The following is a 26,622-nucleotide window of genomic DNA, read 5'->3' as shown; positions in this document are numbered from 1 at the left end:
ATTATTACCTCCCCCAATCATTGAATTCAAGACTACCCATATATGTTTATCAAGTTCAACTATCCTCATTACATGGATCTGGACATAATAACTTATCATGCCTTCATCTGATATAAACCAAACTAATAATGAAATCTGGCTTGTTTTTTCTATAATATATGCCATTCATATCTATAAGGATATTGCTATTAATGATCGGATACAAAATACCAAAGGATAAAAGTAGACTTGAGTTCAATGAAATATCACTTGTATTGCTTTCATAAAATAAAAAGTTACAAAGATATATATAGCAACTTAAAAGACTAGAATACTAAAAGGCACAAACTTATAAGCCTAATAACACTTATAAATCTAATACCTATTATTTAACACCTCCTTTCAAACTCACGATGCAACATCAGAAAGCATCGAGAGTTTGTCAAACAAAAAACAAAGAGCATAATAATATCAATCAAACTAAAATTTACTAAGCTTTAAACTTGTTACAAAATTAACCCAAAATCAAACTAACTAATAAGTAATATCAGCAGCAACATAAAAGAGCAACCAAAGAAGCATCAGCAGCAACAGAAGATAGGAACCATCATCCGGAAGAATCAAATCCAAGCAGAATGGGTCTCAAAACCAGCTAATTAGTCTTTTTTGCCCTTTTTCCACTTTTCCCATTGTTTCAGGAATTAGTCTTTGCATTTGCGCGTAAATGACACTCAATTTAACAAATCTACAACTGAACTTCTAGAAAAACTAATACTACAGATGAAAAGTATCATATTTATTATCAAGTTCATTCAATATAACAGTTACATATATATGAACCTATGCTGCTGCATCCACTTCTGCAGTACTTTCCCTCTCCCTGAATGACTTAGTGTGAATCTCCCTTGTGATTTGAGTGGTTGTATCCAAGAAGTACAAAAGAAATGATGTGAAGCAAGAACAAACAAACATAGGTATGGGACCATAAATCCATAGGACAAGAGGAATTGACAAGTAGAAAGCCCTTAAGCCAAGAGACCAAGAATAACTTCCACGGTTCAATGTTTTAGCAACATATTCAATAAAATCTTTTTTGCCTTTGAGTGCAGGTGTAGTTATTAAGAAACTCACATGTGCATAGTATCTTATAGATTGCATATTACATAGAAATGCAACAAGGAAGCATAATGACATAGAAAGTCTTTTTATTGATGAATTAATGGAAGATTTGTTGCCATAAACTAATTTAGTCTCTGACTCATTGCTTGCAAAAACACCAATAAGTGAACTTAGTGTGATTGCTGTTGTAGCCAGAAGAGTAGATGCCATGATATTGTTCCGGATTGTTTGAACTGCTAAAACTCCATTTTTCAATGGATCCTGAAAACCAACAACATTATATGCAACAAAACAAGAGAGCTTGTTATCAAAACAGTACAAGAGAACATGTAATGAAAACAACTTTCTTAGTGCGTGTTGGGATTTACGGTGAAAATGGCAGAATCACAGTGAATCACTACAATTTTACAGAAGCTACACTTTGAATCTTCAACAAGATCACAATGTCATTGTGATTTTGTCAAATTCACCACACATCCAAACATACACTTATTGCATGTTTGGAATCATGATAAGTTGGACGAAATTAGGATTCATTTTGTTGAAGCTTTAAGTATGTGTTTGTTTTCACGGTGAAAACAAAGGAAATGCACATTTAGACTAACGATACAATTTGTAGCTTCAGGAAATTCACGGCCTCGGGACGTAATATTTTGAAGTCCAAACACTAATCCAAACATAGACTAAGTATAGCTCGGCAGCCAAAAGCACGATGATTTATCCCTATATTTACTGTCAATCTAAACATGTAGATATGTTTGTAAAAACTAACAACTCAAATCAGAACAAACAAGTTTTAGTAAACTAAAATTCTATCAACAAATATACCTAAAGATAAAGGACCGAAGTCGGGAATCCCCGTATTAGTGGCTGGCTGTTGGATCGAGATCATAAGTCCATATTTCTATGAAGATTTTGAATATATTTTTTTAAAATTAATATATCAAACTTGAAATATGAACTGTCTGATCTCGATCCAATGATGTGCCGCAATCTGAATTCAAGATAAAGTTAAATCCAACACTGTGAAGTGTGACTGACAAGTACAACAGGAAAGGGTAGAGAGAGAGAGTACTGACAGACATCATGAAAAGAATCCATTGATAACGAGTTTGAGCATTCAAACCAATAACAGTGCTAGATGGGTGACGGATTATAGTGTAGAGGAGCCAAGCATGATAAAATAACAACACCAACATACCAATAGGCACCAGCACGTAATCCAAATCTTCTATCTCCATCTTCTTCCCTTTCCTTCTTCAAATCAAACTTTACCTTTCTAATAATTTCACCATTCACTCACTCACTCACTCACTCACTCTCTCACCTTATTATTTTTGTTATTATTACCACTGCTACTGTACTTCTATGCTACCCCACAACCACAACACAACACTCCAAAATTGTGTTAAAAATTCAAAACTATATACTTCCACCTCACTATCACTCACACACAAGTAGTAGTTCATTTCTGTCTTTTAACAATTGCACTATTCTTCTCCAAAAATTCCTCAATTTTTTACATATAGAGTCTCTTGCCTTGTTCTTTCAAATAGTAAAGTTGTAAGCCATTAGGTTTGGTCTCTGGTGGCCAGCATGAAGTCCTGAGTTCGATCATCAGCTCCATTGGAAACAAAAAAAATAAGTGTAAAGTTGTCTTCAATAATAAAAATCATCTTATGCCATAAAGGAACAAAAAGTGGGAAAAGATACATCTATATTCTATGCAGTACACCATGTTGCCCAATTGTGTCTGAATTTGATTTATGTAACAAACAAAACCATTTGAAATTGGATTACATATAAGATGCAGTTATGTGTGTTCACAAATTATGATATCCCACTTATTTAACGTTCACCGTAACATCTTTAGTTGTCCCCACAAAATAACACGAGTCTTTTCCGTATGTTTTTAAATTACTTATTGATTGTTTACCTTGGTCGATAGGCTTGCCACACTAGAATTACTATCAGTATGTGCGCAGGTCACAGCTAGAAATTTGGGTCGTGACATTCTTAAAGGTACAAAAATTGTATGTCAAAATTGATAATTCCAAATCCATGATGACATTGGCATATATCATGATTAAACAAGTATCCAATCCATGTTTGGTGGACCTAACCCCTCCTATGTGTTGCTTTTGCTAATGAATGGTTGAAAACTGTTATTCTTGCTTTTATGTTTTAAGGTAAAGAGAATCTTCCAAAAATTTGTTCTCTAAACATCACTTTCATATGAAAACAAGGCTTTTTCAGTTAAATCATGATGAAAACAGCTTATAATTCATATGAAAATAGTTTGACTTTATTTTATCTTTTGTTACAGAAATAACTTACACATATACACTTGAATACAAAAAGAAAAGCAAATTTTATTTGATTCTGCTAGACACCATAACAGAATCAACCACTAAACTTGTTTATGTAGCTAACCAGACAGGATGGTGCAAGCTACTTCATGAATCATGACCATCTAAATCGTTGCAGCCTTTTCAAAGTTTATGCTAGAAGAGTGTGGAATGTACTACCTAGAACTCTACCCTCAATTATTAACAGAATCGTACAAAAAGATTGCTGAAAATGTATGTATACATGGATTACACATTATCTACAGCTGCATTTTGAGTCAAATTGTTACCAGCTAAAGGATAATAATCAGGCTCCACTGCAGATTCTACATCATTGGTTTCACTCTCCTTTGTAAATGAGTCACTGAGAAGATCCCTTGTGATTCTAGCTGTTGTATCCAAGAAGTACAAACAGAATGATGTCAAGCAGCAACAAGCAAACATCGGTATAGGTCCATAAATCCATAGGAAGAGAGGAAATGACAAGTAAAATGCTCGCAATCCAAGGGACCAAGAGTGACTACCGCGATTCAAAGTCTTAGCAATATATTCCATATACGCCTTTTTATCTCGTAATGTAGGTGCAGTGATTAAAAAGCTAACATGACAGTAGCATCTAATAGACTGAATATTGCATAAAAATGCAACAAGGAAACAGATGGTAATAGAAATACGTTTGATTGAAGAAGTACTATGAAGTATATATGGAAGATGTGTCATCAGAACTCCATGAACTGCTAGCGAAAATACCAATCAATGAACTTAATGTGATTGCTGTTGTAGCGAGAAGAGTAGATGCCATGATATTGTTACGGATTGTTTGGACGGCCAAAACACCGTTCTTGAAGGGATCCTGAAAACACAAGCAAAAACAAACTGTTGAAATGAGATTTAAGAATCAAAACTTTCCAACTAAACAATGAAAATATAAAGTTTATGTTCCAAGAATTGACTCACACTCATCATGGCTTGAACCCATTGATGACGAGACTCAGCGTTTAAGCCAATAACAGTTCGATGAGGTTCACGAAGAATGGTGAAGAGAAGCCACATATGGTACAAAAAGAACACCAATAATCCCAATGGAACAAACACATACTCCAGATGCTCGTTCCCCATGCCACCAAATAAAGGTAATGTTTGGTTCATACAAGATTTTCTGATAAATGAAAATTAAGGTAATGTTTCACTCAAGTACTAAGTATATAACTATAACCTAGTATTGAGACCAATCCAAAGACATCAACCTCGTTATTACCAAACAAACATAAAAGTGATATTAACTAGTTTTTCTGGTTGAAATGAAAGATTGTTTTTATTTTTTGTGGATGAAATAAACGTGTTGTTGCAACTTGTTGATAGGTTGATGGTGGCATAACTGGCATTATCCAAAAAAACATGTTCTCATTTTATCGTCATTTGCAAATTGCAATGCAAGAGGGGAGACATCAATTTTTACTTTGCATCCATCAATAATATATTTATTAAGGTAGTTAAGGGAAGATGATATAATTAAATAAAAATAGGAAAATTAATTATATTCTTTACTAGTTTAAGTAATGTAGTGGTAATATTTAATAGTAATTTTCAGTCAACTACTTATTTTTATAATGAATATTTTAAAAAGAGTGTAATAATGTGTTAAAAAAATACTAGTTCATTGTGCTGCTGTCTGAGTGACAGTGAGTCAAGGAATATATATTTTGTATCAATTTCAACATGTTGTCCAGTTGGTATATATCCTTTCCTAAGCTTGGATGGCCAAACATCCTAGTCTATATTATATGTATTCAAAGTTGTTGCATAATAGAAAATGTATTGTCATGTAAACACAACTAGTTGCAGGACGACGATATGTCAAGGTTATCGGGTTCGAAATTTTATATTTCTTCGTATTTAAAAATGTTTTTAACTGTCAGTTAAATAAAAAAATCTCAAAACTTTCAGTTAAATAATGATGTTTTTAACTGTGTATATCTGAAACATAATTATTGCTGCATTTTAAATTTTATTTTTATTATAACTAAAAAATAACTTATAATTTTGATGATAGCTCTAAAAAATAGCAGTACTAAGTTTACACAATCTTAAAGTTAAAATCACTTTTATTAGAAGCACTTTAAAGTTATTTTTTATCAGTTCCAAGTCAACAGCTCAAGATCAGTACAACAGACATGATTGAGTGACTTGTAACAAAAGCAAAGGCACCTTAAATGAATTCTAGAAACATTAACAAAAAAATTTCTACCTAGAACTCTACTCTCAGTGAATCATTCCAACATCCAATGCACACGTTCAAACTTATTAACAGAAAATCATACACAAAGATCAACAAAACTGTAACTACTAACTACTACGTTTATACACCGACTACACGTTATCTACAGATGCATTTTGAGCCGAATTGTTACCAGCTAAAGGATAGTAATCAGGCTCCGCTGCAGATTCTGCATCATCATTACTCTCCTTTGTGAATGAGTCGCTGTGAAGATCCCTTGTGATTCTAGTTGTTGTATCCAAGAAGTACAAACAGAATGATGTCAAGCAGCAACAAGCAAACATCGGTATAGGTCCATAAATCCAGAGGAAGAAAGTAAAGGACAAGTAAAATGCTCGCAATCCGAGGGACCAAGAGTGGCTGCCACGGTTCAATGTCTTAGTAATATATTCCATATAGGCCTTTTTATCTCTGAGTGTAGGCGCATTGATTAAAAAGCTGACATGACAATAGCATCTAATAGACTGAATATTGCATAAAAATGCAACGAGGAAGCAGATAGTAATTGAAATACGTTTTATTTCAGCAGTGCTGTGAAATATTGAAGACGTGTCATCAGCATTCCACGCATTGCTAGCGAAAATACCAATCAGTGAACTAAGTGTGATTGCTGTCGTAGCTAGAAGAGTAGATGCCATGATATTATTGCGGATTGTTTGGATCGCTAAAACACCATTCTTGCTGGTATCCTGAAAATATAGCAATTGAATTAATAGAAGAAGGAAATTAAGGAAGTGAAAAACAACCATGAACCATGAACGAGTGTCCAAGACAATACAGTCAGCAACGACATTCAATCAAAGGCAATGCCTGTATCTGTATCAAACTCATACTAATCAGTCAGTAAAAGCTATATTCTAAGGAAATCACACTTAACACAACCATGAACCATGGAGATCCAACTCACTTAAACATTTTCGGATTAAAATTAAGGACTAAAGTTGGTAAATGGTAATTTCTGAAGCAACTAATTGGGGGATAATGACAACAATTAGCAAGAATATTACTAACTTTATCCAAAAGAATCAGACCAGCTAGAGACAGATACTACAAAATCACACAAAAGTTTGTGAAAGTTAAAGGGCCAAAAGTGCAATTTAGCATATTTCAAAATAACATGTAGTATGATTTAAGAATGAAAAGATTCCAACTAAACAATGAAAATATAAAGTTTATGTTCCAAGAATTGACTGACTCACACTCATCATGGCTTGAACCCATTGGTGACGAGACTCGGCGTTTAAGCCAATAACAGTACGATGAGGTTCACGAATAATAGTGAAGAGAAGCCATGAATGGTACAAAAAGAACACCAATAATCCCAATGGAACAAACACAAATTCCAGATGCTGGTTCCCCCCCATGTGTTTTGTTGATACAAGAGTTTTCTGGTGTTTGATTGAAGCAGTAGTACTATATATATGTAGGTATGTAGCTAGTAATGAGACCAAGCCACTAAAGACATAAAGTTGATGAATGAAGGAATGAATGAGAGTGACAGAAACCAGTTGTTTTTTTCAGGTGAAATAGAAGATTGACCGCAACTTGTTTTTCTATTTTTGGGGATGACATAAAATATTGTTAGTATTGCAAGTTGCAATTTGTTGATAGGTCGGTGGTGGTGTTACCCAAAAACACTTGTCATAATACATTCTTGCACCAATTTCTAAAACATTTAATAGTTACAGTATATTTTAGTGTATACAAGTTGGATTTGTGCTTGTACAGGCTACTTGTAATGTATTCATCTGTCATGATCAAAAATCGGGTTCTTTCATTGTACACACTTTGTGAAACTGTCAACTTTGTATTGTCTGTCTACATTTTAATTAGTGTAATAATATTTAATAATTTTAGTCAACTGTTTTATTTTCAAAAAAAAAAAGTCAACTACTTAATTTTGCGATGATGATTAGCATTATTAATAATAAAGTGAAAGTAATAGTGTGTTAAAAAAGTATTTGCTCATTTGTGTTGGTGGCTCAATGAGTGACGAAATATATTTCGTTTCCACATCAACATGATAACATGTTGCCCAGTTGGTGTCTTCTGATTAATTAACAAACAAGCACATGATACATGCCACCAAAGTATTCATCATTTCATGATCAAAATTTGGGTTCACCTACACTTTGAACTATCTATTGTCTACCCTCCAAAGAATAAACCTGTTTTTTTTTTTTTTATATCTAAAATATCAATCTATCTCCAACTTAGATCCTAAGCAGTATAAAGCTCTCCAGCTTAATCTTGTCCTTAAAGTATGTAAAGCTAATTAGAGTCTTTAAAATATATGAAAGAGGAGTGCTAGAAATACTCTTTTCAACACATCACTTTAGCCCATGCGATTAAGATGCTAGGGTTAGTATTTAAAAATGATGTTTAGTGACTTCCACGGGTGGTATGAGGAGTCAGGAGTTACGCCTATAGTTCCATTTTCTTTGCTTTGCAACTAGTATCAACCTCTGAAATTTTAGGTGTGGATTTTGCAGCACTAACAAAATTCTCGCGTAAAGCCATGTCATGCTAAAAAAAATCTAACCATACACAAAAAGCTTATAGTTGAAATAGAAAATGATTGCAGATATGTGAGGCGGTTGAAAGTATACTTTTTAAGTTATCGAAGTTTAGATGTACAACAGTTGACATGAAAATTTATGGCTGCATGTTCTTCCTTGCTTGCAGTATTAACATTATTGCAATTCGGAAAAAAGAGTAACCAGAAAAAAGAGCATTTACAAATTATATCCCAGCTTATCAGCAGCTAAAATTTGCAAGTTGCAAGTCTCTAAGAACTTCTGTCAGCCGCTTTCCCCAAGGAGGTGAAGTTCAACCTTAAAATAAGAAGAATAATGAATGATCAACCAATTAAATTTGATCCAGCTTAACCATGACATAAACCATAAAGACAATTAAAATAATATGGAAATCAAACAAATCATGACAAGTAGACATTGTTCAAAAATTTATCATGGTTTACCTAATAAGGGGTTTCCGCTGTGGTACTGGTGCAGGATTCCCACTTAACAATGGCGCTGTGAGTTCAGTAGGCTTTACAAAGTGTAAACAAAAGAGATAGAAAAAAAGTCAGTAGCACTTTGATTTCTTAATGCTATTCCATGGTTGAAATAAAAATAAGAACTTATTTCCTCCTAGGGCTACTGCATGATAGCTAAATAAAAAACTAGGGATACGTGGATTCTACATAAAACAAAAGCAGAGAAACAAATCCAACTTATTGCGTCAGCCCATATTATTTAAGTGACAGAAAGAAATGGAAACTCAATATCCTAATAACATAAAGCCTGCGAACTTCATGCGATCTGTATACAAGTTGAGTTGTGTTAAGTTCAGTTGATGGTTAATGAGTTGTGAGAACTTATTATATTCACTAACCATCCACCAAACATAATTAATCCCATATTTGAACAGTTTTAACCTAAGTATAACTAAAAAAAAGGATTTGACAGAGTTGTGTGCAACCTTAGCAGATGTTCAGACTTCAGATAATCACAATCAATTAGAAAAAGCTGGTACTATGATCTATTATAATACTATTATTGCAGAATGATTGAAAATTTTCCAAATGTAAGATATATATTAAGATGTTAACCTCAAGTTCCTCCAAGCCCCCGTTAGAGTATATATGAGTTGAACTAATATTTTCCTCTTGAAAAAAAACTGGTTCCGCTGCCACTACAGACTCTGAGTTTGTAGAGTCCAAGTTGCCGTTTTTCAGGTTCCCGCCAAAATCTTTTATTTGATTTCTATACTGAAGATCATCTTCAAGCTCATCAGGTTCTCCTGACAAGACTTGATGTGCATCGTATGGACCACACGTAATCTTCTCAATGTCTAGCTTTCCTGCTTCGTTAAAACTAGATGTATCAGTAGCAGTAAGTAGAGGGTTAATATGTGAGTTGCTTTTTTCTGATCCATTGGTCTCTCTATCCACAGAAGGATACTCCCCAGAATAATTCAAATCAGGTTTCTCACTCTTTTGTTCACTCATACTGTTGACTTCTGTGTCATCACATTTCACAGAGCAAGAACTAGCAATGCTGACAGGATTTCCATCTTCAAGAACTTCCCTGCTGGAGGGTGGCAAAGATGAAAAGACCTTGGAATTTCTTAAGTCATCCGTACTATCCTCTGCTTGTTTTCTCTTCCTATCATCATTTGCTCCTAATGCAGCCACTTTACCTTGTTGAGACTTTTCTGCTTGACCATGGCCGGAAATCCTAAGCTCTGAACTTCGCTTACTCTCCCAGGTTACTTTGGACGGACGGTTAGGCCGAACGCCACTAGGAAATACAAAGGCAGGTATATTGCGGCGTTTCACATGGGACACAGAGATATCCATTCCAGGTTTCCATTGATTGTACATACCAACAGTATGCTTAAATTCATCAACAGCTAGTCTTAAATCAAATTGTTCGCCTTCAGTGGTAGGAACTCCTTGCTTACGTTGCAGACCCATGAAGTAAGAACAGTGTAGATGTTTAGATTTATCTGAAAAATCATCAGGATGTGGATGACACTGAAGCATGCCAAAAGTGTCCCTCTCAATCTAGATGTTCAAAGGACAACCAAATTGGGTTATATATAAATAAAGAAGGGGAAAGTACTAATTTTCAGAAATTAAAATAAATAGAAGCAGAGGAGAGAAAGAAAATAAATGAAACTACAAACAATAAAACTTGAAGTGCATATACCTTCAATGTCAACTGCCGCATGCGAGACTTAACCCAGCCTTTCCAGTTTCTAAGATCATCAGCATTCTCTGCGGAAATGTCTATCCACAAATAATTCTTATGAGCTTCAAAAAATGGATAGGGCTCAAAAAGAGTATCCCAATCAGCGGTGTTAGCCTCCATGGCCTACAAATATCAGAAACCTTATATTAAGCAACTCCAATAAAACCAAGAAAAACAAAGTATTGTCTGACCTTTGAGGAAACACAGCTATAATGCTGATGTTTACCATCAAACAAAACCAAGAAAACAAAAAGTATCTGCTGACCTTTGAGGAAACACAGCCATAATGTTACTAGAATTTAAAAAAAAAAAAAAAAACCGTACATCATAAATTCATAACATCACATATTTTTATTTTCAAAATAAAGAATGCTACCTCACATATTTCATGTCCCCTCTGAAACTCCTCTGTCATAATACGCAATGTACTTGACGACACATTGTAGCTAGAATTCATGCAAGGATAAGCAGGAGTAATTATCGGCATTATATGATATTTATCCTTGGGATTTCTTCTAGGATTCCAAACTTGAAGTCCAAGCGATCCTTCTTCAATAGCACAAAGCATTACTGGGTTTGGCCAATGCCACTGAGTATATACCCTAAAGAATCGTGACACCAACATACTAGGCAGTGCATTCGGATATAGCTGGCATATTCGAGCAACCAGCAATGCCCAGTTTATACCACCAAGAAAACCTGCAACCTGCCCATTACATATCATATAGAAAAGTTAGGTAAATCAAAACATAATAACAAATAACATTGACAAAGTTCAGGTCAAAACAGAAAGTGAACACTGCATAAGTCATATAGAGTGCGAGATTTCCCCCATACATTTGAATAAACGCCACGACGCTTAGCCCATAACTTCATGCATCTCAATGTCGTGCGAAAATTCTGCATTTCAGAAATAGAAATACAATTAATGATAGGAAAGCCACAAGTCATATCCAAGCTGAACGTCAAAATTCTATCTTTGTCTATGAAATTTATATCCATACCTGAATATTTGGAACCAAACGCAAGATTTGATCAGTCACTCTACAACCATTAAGACTGCGAACAGTTTGCTCGTCTGTATTTTGTAATATTGCTTCCTGTGATAAATCCAAGTCCTACCCAACGAAAAGCAGTATTACTTAGTGGTAACTGAAAATGTAAAATACAGAGGAGATGAAGGGATGTGTATTCCACACATCAAGAAGTCTTCCATAAATCACTTACTTCAGGAATAACCCACAAAGATAATTTTGCATAAAGGAGATCCATAGAGACGCCATTGAACTTGAAACCCATCACTGGAACATGAGCATCAGGCACTGGGTGCAACTCTGTCACTTCTGGCATCTCAGATAGCATTTTATGTAGCTCACCAAAGAAATCTTCCTAAAGCCAATTCAAATAACAGTTTTAGCTGGTGGAAGATATGACCTGAAAACCTATATCTACATTAAAAAATGGCTAGAATTATCACACATCTCTGGTTGCATGTCTAGGTCCCACACAAAGAACGTCAATATCTGCTCCAGGGCCATGTACCTACAAAATTTGAATTAAAAATGGTAATATGATAAAACCTACAAAATAAATGGTTGAATAAATACATTGCTATAACTAAATTCAATATTTTTGGTCCACAAATTTGAACATCACATTTGATATGAAAAGATATAAATAGAAAATAATTAAATCTATTGGAGTGGTAAGCCATATGGCAAAGCTGTCCTAATTATCTCCTTCCTAAATCCTCTATTCATGAAATTCGTCAAGCTTATTGTGCAATACAAAGATAGAAAGTGCATAAGTTTGTGCGAGGGTGCGTGCACGCATACAAGAAAATTTTGGAAGGAAAAACAGCACCATACCCCTAGGCGATAGGAGCCAAAAGTAAAAATCTTGGCATTTGCTTCTTGCACCATTTGTTCGTTAAATCCCTTTGCACGGCTAATGGTTTTGACCCAAATCTTCACAATCTAATTCATTTCATAACAGCACATCCAAAATATATGAATTCATAAGGAGCTCCACAAAATTCACAAGATTGTATAACATGAAATGATGCAACAACAAAATAAAAATTCATATAAATGAATACACATGCCCTCAACTCGAGAATATTTTCGTAGAAGGTGCATGTTTTTCTTTCCCTCATCAACAATTGAGATATTGCAGTGCAATCAATCGATCAACAAAGTAAATAATCTCAATTGTAATAGAAAATCACAAATAAATTGGAATATCATGCGTTGATTTTTTGTCAACAATGGAGATATCGCAATGCAATCAATCGATCAACAAAGTAAATAATCTCAATTGTAATAGCAAACCACAAATAAATTCGAATATCATCGATTTTCTCATCAACAATTGAGATATCGCAATGCAATCAATCGATCAACAAAATAAATTCAACCTGGTCAAGCCTGCCTAGCACTTCCTCCCTACAAATCGCTTCCTCCTGATTTTCATACAGGCCGGCGTCTTGCAAGTACTGAAATCCAAAATCCAAATTCAGCACAACAAAACTAGTAAAACCTCAAAAAGAAATAAATAATCAATTCACTATAGCTGCAAAAACAGAACCTTCTCGAGTTCACGGGTCTTGGCGACATCATATTCAGTCGGTCCGCTCAATGATATGGGTTCTGTTATCCCTAACCACCGTTGCTGCCCGCTACTTCGGTTGCTCAATCCAGGGCTCCCCATCAAGAAATTTTTAGACTTTTTTTCTTTTCTTTTTTTTTGTATATATATTATTACAATTATGTATATTCTTTCTTTCAATGGAATAATGCTTTATTATTATGATGATTTAGTTTTCCAATAAAAACGTACATAAGAAGATACTAAATAGTAAGAAAAGCAAAAATAAAAAAAGTTAGTAATAAAGTGATGATTATACAGTAATGGTGATAAACAAAATCAAAGCTATATAAACTTTGACTAAAAAGTATAAAGTATGAAGAATAATAATAATAACAATAATTACAAGTTGAGCGAGCTAATAATAAATTTGTTCATGAAACAGATTACATGAAACCCTAAAAAGAGAAATCAAATGAGCATAAGGCAACAGTGGAAGTCATTTATAAGCGGCACGGTGTTGGTGTTGAAGAAGTTGAAGCTGGAATAAAAGAAAAAACAGAGAAAGTTTTATTTACGATACAAATTGAATTCAGAAAAATGAATCGAAATGGAAATAGAAATAGAAATGTGTGGATACGATACGATACGAACAAAAATGAGAGTGATGATGATGATTGATGAGAAACTGAAAGCAAACTCACTTCTTTGGTGCAATGTGATGCGATTTGATGATTCGATGCTCTTTCTATCTATTCATAGAAGATAGATATTTTCCCAACACTCTCTCCAGTACAGTACAGTACTACACTCGCAATTATAAATGGTTTCTACGGCCCAATTCAATCATCAAAATTTCTATTTTTGTGTCTATAACTTATTATTATGGGTCAATTGATTTATTTTTCAACTTACAACAAAGAATTAATGCAAATAAATAAGTTTTTATGTATCTATAGTTAGTTGGTTAAGTTGTGATTGGTGCTAAACTTAGTAGGGAGGACTACGATTCGATCCCCGCAACTACGATCGGGAGGGGTTTGAACTACTTGATACCAGAACTGACCCCCGAACCAGATTAAACTGGTGGTGAAAGCTAAAAAAAAAAAGCTTTTATATATTATTATAAGTTTTTTCAAAGTAGATTATGAGAAAAACAATATTATAAAGATACAACTTTTATTAGCAAAAACTTATGAACTAACACAAAAATTTCTTTATTTGAATAATTTATTTTTTATAAACAAAAAAAAAATTCAAATCCAGTCCGGCTCTATATCAGCTTATAACATATAAGTTTGTTTCATAAAATTATAAGTGTTTCGTAACAAGCTTTTTCCATTAGTTTATAGCTTTTTACGGATAATTACTCAAATAACTGTAATTAAAAATTATCCAAATGGTTAATACTGTACTTAGATTTTCATTATGTCTCGTGGGTTTATTGACAGAATATTATATCACATAGGAGTATTAGATTATCATTATATTTCGTTGGTTTGGCTCAATTTACAGAATATTATATTTTATTCTCTAATTTGAATCTAATTTTCAATTCAACTTAGTAGTTAAAAAATATTGATCGAATTGTTTAGAATCAATTATTATGCCGTGAAGCTAATAGTCCTGATACTCCTCATCTTTTTTTTGACAATAGCTTTTGTCTTCATTATTTCATTTTATCAATAAAAATTAAAATAGAAGAAGAAGACAGGGTAACATGTATTGACTTGATTAAAAATTTAAAATACAATGTGATTTTAGGCATTGGCAGATTGTGTGGAATATGGAGCTTAGAATACAAATCTGACATTGACATCACAAACTAATCAACGAATAATTCAACTTTTTCAGCTATAATTACATTATAATTACCTAACAAAATAAAATTACATATTAACCTTAACCTTATATTATCACATGATGGGACAAAATTCATGAAAAAATAAATAAAAGTAGAAAAAGTTCCAACATGTCATAAGTTTCCACCGAATCCAACATGTCTTTTTTTACGTTTCTAGAATGTGGAATTGTTAATGCAGCCAAAAGTTCCACAAAAACGCGCTTTTCCATGAGCTGTTTTTTCCTCAACCAATAAGTCATTTTCTATTATTATTATTTTATTTCCATATCCATGTGCTTCTTTCTTCCAATCAATCATACTTGCAAGATTTTTTGAGGGAAACAGAAACATTGATTTTCTTGGGATCAAATATGACAGAACATTGAACCTTCTTGTAGTATTTTGGTTTGACCAATTTCCCAAGCACATAAGCTCTAGATCTAATCTCAAAGTTCAATTTCAATGGCACTGGCAGACTTGGCATACCTGTTGTGCTGCTAAGACTTGCACCACTTCCATACAATGGAATCTTGCTTCCCATTACTGCCACACTCACTAATCTTTGACTCCTCCTTGATTGATAAAACTTCTTCATCTGCAATAACAAATCCATACAAAAAGAAAAAATATTGATACACAATTTTCACTAATTCATGTCAAACTATAAATTAATGTATGTGTGGGAATTCAGCTTGAGTCCGGTTGGCAATCTCCGAACATAGTTGGCTGGCACATCAATGATAGTTAGATCAAGATCAGATAATCCAGATTTCAAGTTCCATATCTTAGTTTAATAAAAGTCAAAATCTACATCGAAATCTGGAATGTCCATCCAACAAAAATTGATATCCTGGTAAATGTAGGGATTATCGACAGCACAAGCAATCACAATATGTCTATCAAGTAGGACTGTAGGACACAAGACACAATATTGACACTTAAATACAACTAATAAATTGCCATGTAATTAAATGTGTTAGTGTTCTAGTGATGCCTTTGACACTGACGCATGTTAGACACCAGACATATCTTCAAATCTAAAATATGGCATAAATGTGTGTGTTTTAGTGACTTACATTGCCTGTACCAATTACGATTTCTGAGTAGGATAGATCTATAGGTGTGGATGAGACATGAACACCAAAGAATGTACCCTTGTTGCGATAAGTGAATTTAACAGTTGAATTCACTGTGATCATATCAGTAGCCACACCTGTTCCATCTGAACCAGCTTGAACTCTAACATGGTCAAATTTTATACTCTACAAAACACAAAAATAGAAAATTGATCAAGACCCATTTTAGATAATAATTAGAAGATCTTAGAAAAACTATAAAAATGAAAAAATTTACCTTAATTGTGACAAGGGGTTTCATGGGTCTACTAGCACCCCAAAGGATAAGAGAAAAAATAGTGAACAAAAGGAAAAAGCCAAGAAGAAAAGCAAGGACATAGTAACGACGAGAAAGAGAATGATGATGATCTTGATTTTGAAGAAGACCTTCTTCTTCAATAACATCAATTTCTTTCCAAGGTTTGGTGTTACGGTGGTTGTTGATTTTCCGGGAACCGGAGAAACGGCTTGAGGAAGAGTGAGAATGAGGTGGAGAACCCATTGGACTGATAACAGGAGTTGAATGAAACGAGGTTGTTGTTTTTTCACCATCATGAGATGGACTCTGAACATAGTATGCTGGTCGACGAGGAGATCTTGTTGTGGAGGATGCATCTAAGCTAGTAACCTCTGAGTCTGTCTTGTTATGCATCTTGTTGTTATAATTATGTTTGTTTTGATGATTTTAATGAATCTGAATTGATGTGAAATATGAGAATTGAGATGTGAGGATTGATAGTGTTGTTGATGGAAGTGTGGTCTTAAATGTAATAGATAGATAGATCTGGTTTATGTTCTGTTCCCTTAAAGAAAGAGGACCCAACAAGCAAGCTATGATATACTATGAATGAAATGAAGGTACTATGAGTAGTACAAGGAGAGCAAAATGTATTAGTGGGTGATTATTATTTATGCTCTTTTAATTTGTCTTGGTGAGGTGAGGTGAGGTTGAGTGTTGAGATTAAAAAATATATGAATATAAAATAAAGAACAATTATGCTTTGACTAAGATTAACTCCATACTACTACTTTGGTAACAAAATTTAAGTAAATGAATAAAAAGATTACATATATTTATTATAGAGGAAGTACTTTGTAGAAATAAAATATTATTAATTAATATTCAACTTCTTCATGTAAGATAACAAGAATAAAATAGAAGTGAAAAATGATAAACTATAAATTATTGAAATTTGCTTATCAAATGAATGAATTATAAACTAATAAAAATAAGCTATAAGTTTGCAAAAGATTTTTTTTTACCAAATAAAGTTTTAAATTGTGAGTCAAACCAATAAATTATTAAAAAAAAATTTGGAGAAACTCAAAGAGTAGTAATGTTTTAAATTAGCATTAACGAGATAAAAAATTAACAAAGATGGCAGTACTAATAACTAATAATAATAGGACAGGAAAAAGAATAAAAAAACACAACAAGGGGGCGTGGAAAGAGTGAAAACGATGGGAATGGTTGCTTGACTTATGTGCGGTGGGTGGTTACACACCTATTCTTTCTTTTCTTTTCTTTTCTTTTCTTTTTTCTTATAAGAAATATAAGATAAAAGAGTAACTTAACTTAGTTGATAGAACACATGTAAGAGTTCGTGTTTAAACTTCAAACATTTCACTTATTCATCTTTAAGGTGAAATTCGTAACCACTAAACTACTCATCCTCCTCTTATTCACCTTTAAGGATGAAATTCAAGTCATCATGCTGCTTGACAAAAAAATTAAAAATAATGACCAACAAACAGCTGCATTACAACTGTCACCAAACAGAACACGAATGTACTACGAATCTGCGAGTGTTTATATGCTGTTGTTGAAGATGAATGAATCATTTGGATATCAAGATCAATTAAAAGCACATGCATAATTGGACTGAGACAGATCATGAGATAAAACAAATAACACAATTAAAATCTTTTTATATTTATGTTTATATATGCTGGTATTCTTTACCCACTCGCTCTCTTTTTAATTTTGTTTTACCTTATCGTTGGAGAATGCTTAAAAATTCGTTCAACAAGTTTGGAAGCAAAATCAATCAAACATAATTTCTTTTACCAAAACCATGTTTGATATTGATTGATAAGATCAATTCTATTAATATCTTGTTGAAACCAAAAACACCATTTGTTATCCCCAACGATACACAGAAGCCACAATACCTCGAGGACTACAATCCGAGACTTCTAAGAGACATCAGATAAAAAGTAACAATTGTATGGGTAAATCCAAGCTATCAAAGGCACCCCTTTCAGGTGATTAACTTTTACAACCTAGACTAGATCAGGAGAATCAGACTCTTTATTTGGACTAATAATTACAGCTACACTATTTTTTTTACCATTCACTTCCATTGATCAGCTGTACTGTACAAAAGATTATGCGGTTGCTTTACTCTCTCCTCTCCACGGTCCCTGCATAAACATAAAGTCTTACGGTTATATTTTGCAAAACAACAGTCAAGCATTTTTCTACGAGAAAGAGCATGCACTTCTATCATCATAGAGCAATATATCACAAGTCAGGGTCTATATAGCCTGAGGATTAAGGAATCACATATTCTGTGCATAAGAAAATATATTTCAAAAAAAGCCCAAAGCTCAAATTGAGGGCTATTAAAAAAATATGCTTGCTGATGCTTCCAGTTTTGTTTGCCATAATTATTGGTTATATTGTATTGCATCCAGTACAGGTTGCACAACAATAACAACCAAACTTTATCTCATTAAGAAAGATTAGCATCATAAATGGATCGATTGATGCAGCAAGTTCTATCAGCTAGATAGGATATGTTTGAGAAAATAACTAAATTAAAGAGTTATTCAATATGTTAGCTCAATTAGCACTCATTCATGACTTACTATATTGAAGAACAAAATAAACTAGAAATAGCTTATGAACATATAAGTGAAAAGTGCTAGCACACTCACTCTAGCATTCTCTTTCCAACACTCTCATATTGGGTCGAATTCATGTAGGTCCCACCAATTAATGTGGGACCTGCATGAATTTCACCCATACGAGAAAAAAGTGTTTGAAAGAGTATGTTAGCGTGAGCGTTGCTAGCACAGCACTCCTCTATCATAAGTCATAACTGTATCAAACTAATAAAAATCCTCATGTCATGACATAAACCCAAATAACTTTTTCCAAACGCTCCTTTAGTACAAGATGTTTCATAGAATAACTTGATTCTTTTAATACTGCTTGTACTGGTGAGACAGTGTTGGGAGCCAGGTGACAAATATTAATATGACTGCCACACACTTCCTAGAATGCAATGCATGAGCATGAAGAATGCAGATCAAACAATTATTTACCATTCCGGAAGTCTCATATTCCGAGAGCAGCTTATCTTGCTTATCTTTCTTCTCTTGATTGCACTCAGTACACCAGCTAAAGAAATCTCTTTTATACTTTTGCATTTCTCTAAATAAAGAACTGCACAAAAATAATGCAATCTTCATATTTAATTTAATGAGTAAAAATGAAAAGAAAACAATATAAATTACGAATCCATTCAGGTAAAAATAAGAGGAAAATAACATTTCAAGTCAATGCTACAATTATGCAGTCACAATTCAAGACTTCTGCTGATATTTCCCACAAAATAGGAAAAACATTAAATAAATAGATAAAGGCAAATATAAAAAGCCAAAAGGAAGAATTCGGGTGGGGAATTATACAGTTGTGCTTTATTATTTGATAATAACTGAATAATAGCATGATACAAAGACTCAATACTAATCCCTATTTGTAGAAATACACTCTGGCTACTGAAACCTTAACCTGGAAGTACCACAACCTCAAAAACAATATTTAGTCAGTGCTCACTCCGGCGGCTGAAACTCTAATTAGAATGGATTATGGTGGCGCAACTTCAATCTAAACAAATATACAGTGGTAGAAAACACACTGACAAGAGTGGCTTAAACAAATTATCAAAACAAACAACTTGAAATTGACAGTAAGACTTGAAAAATGACCACATAAGAAGCAAAGACGATGATGCTAACAAACAAGCTTGAAGTAAATAATCCACAAACCAGACCAGAAAGAAAAGCGCACTAAAAAGACAAAAACAGAGCACCAAGAAACGTGAAGAACAATTACAAATGCCTAGAATGCACAAAGACGAACTAGCAGCAAACAAGGGTGTGAAACACACCTCCGTAGAGAGACCCAATGGCCAAAACAGTGCAGCACTAGATCTGAGGCATAAAACAGTGAATTTGTCCAGGAAAAAAAATCCAAATCAACACAAGAAAACAAATAGGATTCCAGAAACCTATATGATTCAGACGCAAAATAGGGCCAAAACACCAAGAGGTAATGGTTGAATAGGAATGCATATTTCCGTAGATTGAAACTGGAGAAAGAGTCACAGACCAAATGGCAACAGTGGAACAAAATAGTAGCAAAAAACTAACTATGCGTCTGAACATAAAATAACAGAATGGAACAGGGGTGGCCTTGTTGGAGTCACACAGAGGAGAAGAGCACGGCGACAGAAAGATTGCCGAAATGGACTGGGGACACACCGCCATGCGCGGTTGTGACAGTGGCGCATGAGATCCACTCACAAGGGATGAAGCCGGTGATGTGCATGTGATCAATCGCCGAAAAATTTGCCGAAGAGAGTGATCGCGGTGGTGGCAATGGCGGGTTACGGCAGAAAACTGATGAAAAAGAAACGAGGAAATTATTATTATTATATTTCCCAACCTTATGGGCACTCGACAGTGGAATAGTGGCAGATATATTCAAGGAGGGACGAAATAGGCTCCGATACCATGTTGAATTTGTGATATTTTAGGTAAAAGAGAGAATAATTAAAGATTTAAATATTATTGATAATTACTGAATAATAGCGTGCTACAATACAAATCCCTATTTTATAGGATACACAAACTCAATCGTTAATAATAATAATAATAATAAGTAATGTAAAATCTGATCCGAAGAAATATTCTAAGATACTAATATAAAAGATATTATAAGATATTTTATAATATTCCAACATTCCCTTTGTAATAATAACAGAAAACAGTCGTTATTCGTTTTCTCACTATCTCTCTCTGGTTTCCATCTCTACTGGTTCTTGAATAACTCTAGCCCTATCATCATTACTATGCATGTGAGAATACAATGACAAGGAATATAAGACTAATATAAGCAGTTACGAACGCAAACAAAATATGAACGCACCTTTTGCACCACAGAAGTAGGTTGACTCGATGACCAGCAATTGTGGCTCTAGCACCATGGCGATGACGACCATGATGAAGCACAGCACAACCAGGGACATGCGAATAATCAAAGATCTCCTGCTTTCAAATAAGAGACTCCATAAAAAATGTATACATAATCATACCAATGAAAAATTGAAAAAAAAGCAATGATTCATCCTTAGCACTACTAGTTGTAAAAGTCTGTTAGGAATCAGGAATAACAATTTAATTAGTTTAAATTAGATTATTTGAACTAGTTTACATTAGATTAAGATTTGGATTCAATTAGATTTGATCTATTTTCCTTTTTATCTCTTATCTGTTGTATTTGTAATTATGTTTTCCAAAGTGGTAACAGATAAGTTAGTATTGGAGTATCCGATTTCGATGCATGACTGGAACAATCATCGGATTACCAGATCCCATTTCTTGGGAACCGAGGGATTAATTCAAAAAAGAAATACATTGTATAAGCATTAAATAAAAGTTTCAGAATAGCAGCCATCCAGCTATAGTGTTTTAGGGTCAGCTGCAACACGTTAATATATATAATAGTATAAGCATTTATATACTTCTTCATCTAGTCTAATAAGTTTGTTTGAAATCATACAAAACAATTTGGAAGTATGTTTCTCTCGTGTGCGCTCAAATATTCTCACCGTCATTTGAAAAGAATAAAAATCAGTAAGGATGTTTAAACCAGCTACATATAAATAGATGAAATCATATTAACTATGATTGCCTTTTCATCCAAGTCAATACTAAAGGATCGGATAATCTATTTTGAGATTAGAGCAATGCACACTTAACATGAAAATTTTAAAACAAATACTAATGCCGGTTTACTTTTATGTTGTTCCGTCTCAATTTTTTAACTCTTACCTCTGAACGACTTATTGTATTTAAATGTTTATTGCATCGCATGCCCCGAAAGTACAACTCTCCTCCAGAAAATTGCCTACCCAGGCAAACATTTAAGGTAACTTCTGAGTCATCCACATGGAATTCTACAAATGTAAGACTATCTGTTAGACTTCATTGCATACAATATTGTAAAATGAAAAATCAAGTTGTTTAGCAGTAACTATATATTGCTGTTGCAAGGTTCGCATGTAAAAATGCTAGCCTTCTCTATTACGAGAAACATAATGATGACAAAACCAGACTGTATCCAACTATTACGAGGAAACTGGGGGCAATGCATACCACATTCCAAGGAATGCTAGAATATGCATTCAACTTAAAATAGACCAGCATCAACGTTTAAGAAATTCTAATCAGGCATAACTCTTACCCATTTCAACATCTCTATGCATGCCAAATTCAACAATAAATCCATGGTGAGAATCCAGGGTTGATCCACCAAGTTCTGCATAGAACACTGCATAACAAAGAATTAACTGACTGAAATACATTTTAAGAGAATGAATAAATTATACAGTGGCCAGTCTCTTCAAGTGTATAAATACATAAACATAATTGTAGTAATCAAAGCAGACTTCACTCACCTTTTGACAATGGAGAAATAAAATCTTCCATAAGCTTGTTAAGCATGGTTTGAAGGCCAAAGTCATCAAGTACAGCACCATATTGATTCATTGTATTGGGACGCATTACAGTGAATTTTGTTCTGTCAACCCACTTCTCAAAATGTTCGACCTAGAGAGACCAAAAAAATAAATTAAACATAGAAAAAATATGTATCTGTGTATACATTCACTTGCAGGTTATAAGTTATAACTTAAAGGAAGAATAAAATATTGCTTAGACCTCGATAATTAAAATGATAAATACCTCAGATATCAGTAACTCACAAAAACGTGGTTGAAGCATTTCAAATGTAAAAATGCCTGGAGCGGGTTCAGACATTATACTTCTAAAGCTTTTTTTCGTATTATCATTAATTGCTTTCAGAAATGTCGGTACAAAGAATGCTACAGGATCAATAGTGTACAACTCTCGATGCAGAGGCTGCAAAATTTGGATAGAAAACCTGTAAATATTGTTTCAAGGAGCACAAAAGAGGAGGAGGAAATGTGGGGAAGATTGTCATTATACTTAGGCACACATGTCTGAGCATAAATCATAAAGTCGTCTTCTGATTTGAATGGAATAACATTTCTTTTATAGGAACTTCATAGATGTTTAAATATTAACTTGTTAAAAAAGAACCAAGCAGTTTCTTCAAAAAAAAAAAGAACCAAGCACCCAAGAAATTTGCATAATTTGAACTCATAAATATTTAGCAGTGTGCAAGAAAACAAAACTCAACAGAATAGGCAATGTATTTAGAACAGTATACTTCCTATGGCAAGAATAGAGCATTAATCTTCCACATTCCATTCCCCCTATTTGACTATCAACCAACGGCGCTTAATATCTTTTGCAAGACCGTAAAGTTTGTAACTGACTATAATTGTTGTAATTCACACAACCAAACCAGCCATAATAGTTTGCAACTGCAGTATGTCACACCTTATCGCTTCTATTGGGCTCAGGCCCATTCCCAATAAAGACATGGTAACCTTACAATAAGGTTAAAACTTAAAACAGATTTGTTGTTTAATTCAGTGTTTAAAATTTTATATGTATATGTATATTTGTCAACAAAAAAAAAAAATTATATGTATTCCTTATTCAGAAAGACTAAATGTCGTCAAAATTGGGAAGTGGAATTCATCAATAGATCGAGCCATTAATATTTATTAAATCTAATTGATTTAAGAAACTGCTTAGGTGACATTATTTCCCTAAAATTATTCTTTCAGGTTCCACAGTCCACACTAATTTCAGACCAACAAAATCGAACAGAAAGGGCAAGAATTAACATTAGGAACTACATACCTGATAACTTGACATTATCTTCTCTCTATATTCTTTTTGCATTTGATCCTGCCATAATCACATTCAAACCATCACAAAAGTATGATAGAACCGTAGAATATTAATAACAACCACAACAATAATAAAAACAAATACTACTCTGGTCTCAAATATAAGCAAAATTTGGTCAACTTTTTTTTGATGTATTTGGCCTAAAATTTGGACAAAATACATTAAGTTTCTTTGATCAAATTTTGCTTACATTTGAGTAAGTTTTTCTATTTTACAAAATGAAATGATTATGACGATGAAGTAATTAATCCCTCGAGTCTTGTGCGACCCAAATGGGTGGCAAACTCTCCCTAAGAGTTTTACCGCTGTTGTACAATATTTTAACATAAATGAAAAAAATCTCAAAGGCAGTTCCACCTTCCAGATCATAACAATGAACCAAATGTTATGCAAGACTAATATTATTAACGCATCCCATTCTCAGTGTGTTTCCCTTCCTCCACATTACATCAACTTGACAATTCTAATAAGTTTCCTCTGTTTCAGCATTCAAAAGCACCTAAACTATACACTCTTGTAAGGCTAATGAACAATGACTCGATTAATTGATCCCTAAAACTTGCAATCTACAATTATTCTTAGCATACTAATCACGCAAATGAATGAACAAACAGCAATATGTTAATTTTTTCAATGAAAAATATTGAAAATTATAATCGACGTTAAAATTGAAGCATACTCTGGTGCGCAATGCTGGAGGCACATAATCGTGCAAAATATCGCGCATGTAAGTAAATTTCTGGTCACGAGGAGCACGAAGCAAGTGGCGCGGAAGGTGCATCTCCAACGAGCTTAAAAGCAAAGAAGAACCATCGAGTTTCAAGTCCTCATACGTTTCCGGCTTATGATTCTTCGCCGGATTCAGCATCAGTCTCGACATTTCCTTGCTCTTGCTAGAGCTCCCTGCCTCCAAGCTGATGATATTTCCGTATCGGCTGGTGTACTCGGTTACCGGAGAAATTTCTTGGCGGCGGCCACTGGAGCCGCCGTGAAATAAACTGCTTCCGCTGGTCCTGCATTTTGGAGAATTAGGGTTTTCATCAGAAATTTTTCTTATTTTTTTAACTATTAACTATAAAATATTCAATCCATTTTATTGCATGGTTTGTAAAACAACTTAAAACTAACCTGTAAGAGGTTCTGAGTTCGATATTCAGTTCAATTGCTTAATTGTAAAATAAAAAAAAAAAAACTTGTAAGAGTTTAAGATAGTATTTAATTTAGAGATATGATCATGAGGTTTAAGAAAACCATCAGAAATAGTCTTGAGGAATTCAGATGAAAATTTCAATATTTTAATAGAGAATTAAGGTTTGTCAAAAAAAAAATAGAGGGAATTAGGGTTTTTGAGGAAATTTTACTTTTTGAAGTCGTGTTGAAGGCACTAGTCAGATTTGAATTTTAATTATTATAAAAATAAAGATAGATAGAATGGATAAAAATATAACAAATAAAACTGATATGAATATATAAGTGTTACCTTTGTAAGTGTTCTTTACTAGATTCAGAATTTGATTGCGTAGATTTCTTTCCCCCATGATTATGCATTGTGAATCAAGATTATTGATGAAAAATATATTTTGTTCAACTGCACGAGAGCTCACTTTACTGATTGGGGAATAAACAAACCCTAAATTGTCAGCGACAGGATAAATAAATCTAGAGTGATCTTATTTGTCTCAGTGACGAGTTTTAGGGTTTTTTTGCAACGCTTGACGAGTTTTAGGGTTTTTTTGCAACGCTTGACGAGTTCCAGGTTACAACTCTTGATTTATGCATTGAAGAGAGTTGAGAACTACTATTTATTTAAAAAATGTTAGTATATTCCTTTTGGTATCCAAAAAAAAGTTATACTTTTCTTTTTACGTCACATATGACGAGAAAATAAAAAATCCTTTTGAAATTTTCATCCTTGTTGTAACTAAATGTACGTGACAAAATAACACTTATTTTATTTCATGTTTCAATTTACGAAAAAATTAAAATTAAGATGTACTCCCTCTATCCCAAAATATAAGCAAAAAATGGTCAACAAAAGTAAATGTATTTGATTTAAATCTTTAACAAAATACATCAAGTTTTTTTGACTCAATTTTGCTTATATTTTGAGTGTATTAAGCGTAGACATCTCCTAGTAAGCTTATCATATCTTATGTTTCAAGTTTTAATCCATAGCATAGGTGGACTATAAATAAATAAAATAAATTATATAAGATTTTATTATTATTTAAAGAAACATACCCACATATATTTGAAATTACATACCTTATCGTCTGTTTAGATACGCATTTCACCCAATTTTCTCATGTTCCAAATGTGTTCTGAACGTGATAATGTGTTATAACAAAGGAGGAACATATGATTGTGTAAGGACCAACAAAGAAACACACAATGGTCTTCACATGGGGTGCACAATGGCCTCTCCGTGGTGCTTGATATTGCAAACGCTTGACTTGACTCT

General features: G+C 33.5%; 4 protein-coding genes and 1 pseudogene across 7 annotated transcripts; all 5 read right to left on the bottom strand.

The window, feature by feature from the left end:
• Positions 1-228: 228 nt before the first annotated feature.
• Positions 229-2,706, bottom strand: LOC123918397. Its single transcript, XM_045970432.1, has 2 exons — positions 2,178-2,706; positions 229-1,359 (listed from the first exon to the last, which is right to left on the bottom strand). Exons 1-2 carry the CDS (start codon positions 2,337-2,339, stop codon positions 820-822), a joined length of 702 nt encoding a protein of 233 aa, XP_045826388.1. The 5' UTR covers positions 2,340-2,706; the 3' UTR covers positions 229-819.
• Positions 2,707-3,384: 678 nt separating this feature from the next.
• LOC123918396 lies at positions 3,385-7,246 on the bottom strand (annotated as a pseudogene).
• Positions 7,247-8,275: 1,029 nt separating this feature from the next.
• Positions 8,276-13,968, bottom strand: LOC123918395 (nuclear poly(A) polymerase 1-like). 3 transcript variants are annotated; one of them, XM_045970429.1, is made up of 13 exons: positions 13,772-13,968; positions 13,068-13,608; positions 12,898-12,975; positions 12,350-12,457; positions 11,961-12,023; positions 11,709-11,870; positions 11,486-11,599; positions 11,319-11,381; positions 10,858-11,187; positions 10,440-10,604; positions 9,338-10,294; positions 8,705-8,775; positions 8,276-8,558 (listed from the first exon to the last, which is right to left on the bottom strand). In XM_045970429.1, exons 2-13 carry the CDS (start codon positions 13,188-13,190, stop codon positions 8,513-8,515), a joined length of 2,280 nt encoding a protein of 759 aa, XP_045826385.1. In that variant the 5' UTR covers positions 13,191-13,608; positions 13,772-13,968; the 3' UTR covers positions 8,276-8,512. The 3 variants fall into 3 exon arrangements, with proteins under 3 accessions (XP_045826385.1, XP_045826387.1, XP_045826386.1); XM_045970431.1 differs by having other exon boundaries at positions 8,286-8,558; positions 13,722-13,968; XM_045970430.1 differs by having other exon boundaries at positions 8,286-8,558; positions 13,718-13,911.
• An 886-nt stretch (positions 13,969-14,854) lies between these two features.
• On the bottom strand, positions 14,855-17,388 carry LOC123918394. Its single transcript, XM_045970428.1, has 3 exons — positions 16,264-17,388; positions 15,987-16,172; positions 14,855-15,505 (listed from the first exon to the last, which is right to left on the bottom strand). The coding sequence occupies exons 1-3, from the start codon at positions 16,675-16,677 to the stop codon at positions 15,221-15,223; spliced, it is 885 nt and encodes a 294-aa protein (XP_045826384.1). The 5' UTR covers positions 16,678-17,388; the 3' UTR covers positions 14,855-15,220.
• Positions 17,389-18,114: 726 nt separating this feature from the next.
• LOC123918393 (2-oxoglutarate and iron-dependent oxygenase domain-containing protein CP2-like) lies at positions 18,115-25,389 on the bottom strand. 2 transcript variants are annotated; one of them, XM_045970427.1, is made up of 10 exons: positions 25,290-25,389; positions 24,841-25,174; positions 24,111-24,158; positions 23,061-23,237; positions 22,775-22,925; positions 22,561-22,647; positions 22,149-22,273; positions 21,244-21,362; positions 19,356-19,476; positions 18,115-18,449 (listed from the first exon to the last, which is right to left on the bottom strand). In XM_045970427.1, the coding sequence occupies exons 2-10, from the start codon at positions 25,039-25,041 to the stop codon at positions 18,414-18,416; spliced, it is 1,065 nt and encodes a 354-aa protein (XP_045826383.1). In that variant the 5' UTR covers positions 25,042-25,174; positions 25,290-25,389; the 3' UTR covers positions 18,115-18,413. The 2 variants fall into 2 exon arrangements, with proteins under 2 accessions (XP_045826383.1, XP_045826382.1); XM_045970426.1 differs by lacking the exon at positions 25,290-25,389 and having other exon boundaries at positions 24,841-25,227.
• Between the last annotated feature and the right edge of the window lie 1,233 nt (positions 25,390-26,622).

The sequence above is a fragment of the Trifolium pratense genome, linkage group LG3 (assembly GCF_020283565.1).
Source record: "Trifolium pratense cultivar HEN17-A07 linkage group LG3, ARS_RC_1.1, whole genome shotgun sequence".
In the NCBI taxonomy this organism is placed as follows: Eukaryota; Viridiplantae; Streptophyta; class Magnoliopsida; order Fabales; family Fabaceae; genus Trifolium; species Trifolium pratense.
Note: the sequence above shows the minus strand (reverse complement) of the source record. Positions and strands in the feature narration are given on the sequence as shown.

Excerpts from the sequence above, each read along its gene's own strand:
- LOC123918397 (XM_045970432.1), bottom strand. The coding sequence starts at position 2,339 with ATGGAGATAGAAGATTTGGATTACGTGCTGGTGCCTATTGGTATGTTG. Across the intron at positions 1,360-2,177 it reads GGATTCTTTTCATGATGTCT|GATCCATTGAAAAATGGAGT; the intron begins GTCAGTACTCTC and ends GTTGGTTTTCAG.
- LOC123918395 (XM_045970429.1), bottom strand. The coding sequence starts at position 13,190 with ATGGGGAGCCCTGGATTGAGCAACCGAAGTAGCGGGCAGCAACGGTGG. Across the intron at positions 10,295-10,439 it reads TGCGGCAGTTGACATTGAAG|ATTGAGAGGGACACTTTTGG; the intron begins GTATATGCACTT and ends TTGAACATCTAG. Across the intron at positions 8,776-9,337 it reads GGGGCTTGGAGGAACTTGAG|CCTACTGAACTCACAGCGCC; the intron begins GTTAACATCTTA and ends CACTTTGTAAAG.
- LOC123918394 (XM_045970428.1), bottom strand. The coding sequence starts at position 16,677 with ATGCATAACAAGACAGACTCAGAGGTTACTAGCTTAGATGCATCCTCC. Across the intron at positions 16,173-16,263 it reads AACCCCTTGTCACAATTAAG|AGTATAAAATTTGACCATGT; the intron begins GTAAATTTTTTC and ends TGTGTTTTGTAG. Across the intron at positions 15,506-15,986 it reads TCGTAATTGGTACAGGCAAT|ATGAAGAAGTTTTATCAATC; the intron begins GTAAGTCACTAA and ends TTGTTATTGCAG.
- LOC123918393 (XM_045970427.1), bottom strand. The coding sequence starts at position 25,041 with ATGTCGAGACTGATGCTGAATCCGGCGAAGAATCATAAGCCGGAAACG. Across the intron at positions 24,159-24,840 it reads CTCCAGCATTGCGCACCAGA|GATCAAATGCAAAAAGAATA; the intron begins GTATGCTTCAAT and ends TGATTATGGCAG. Across the intron at positions 22,648-22,774 it reads TATTTCTCCATTGTCAAAAG|TGTTCTATGCAGAACTTGGT; the intron begins GTGAGTGAAGTC and ends TTTGTTATGCAG.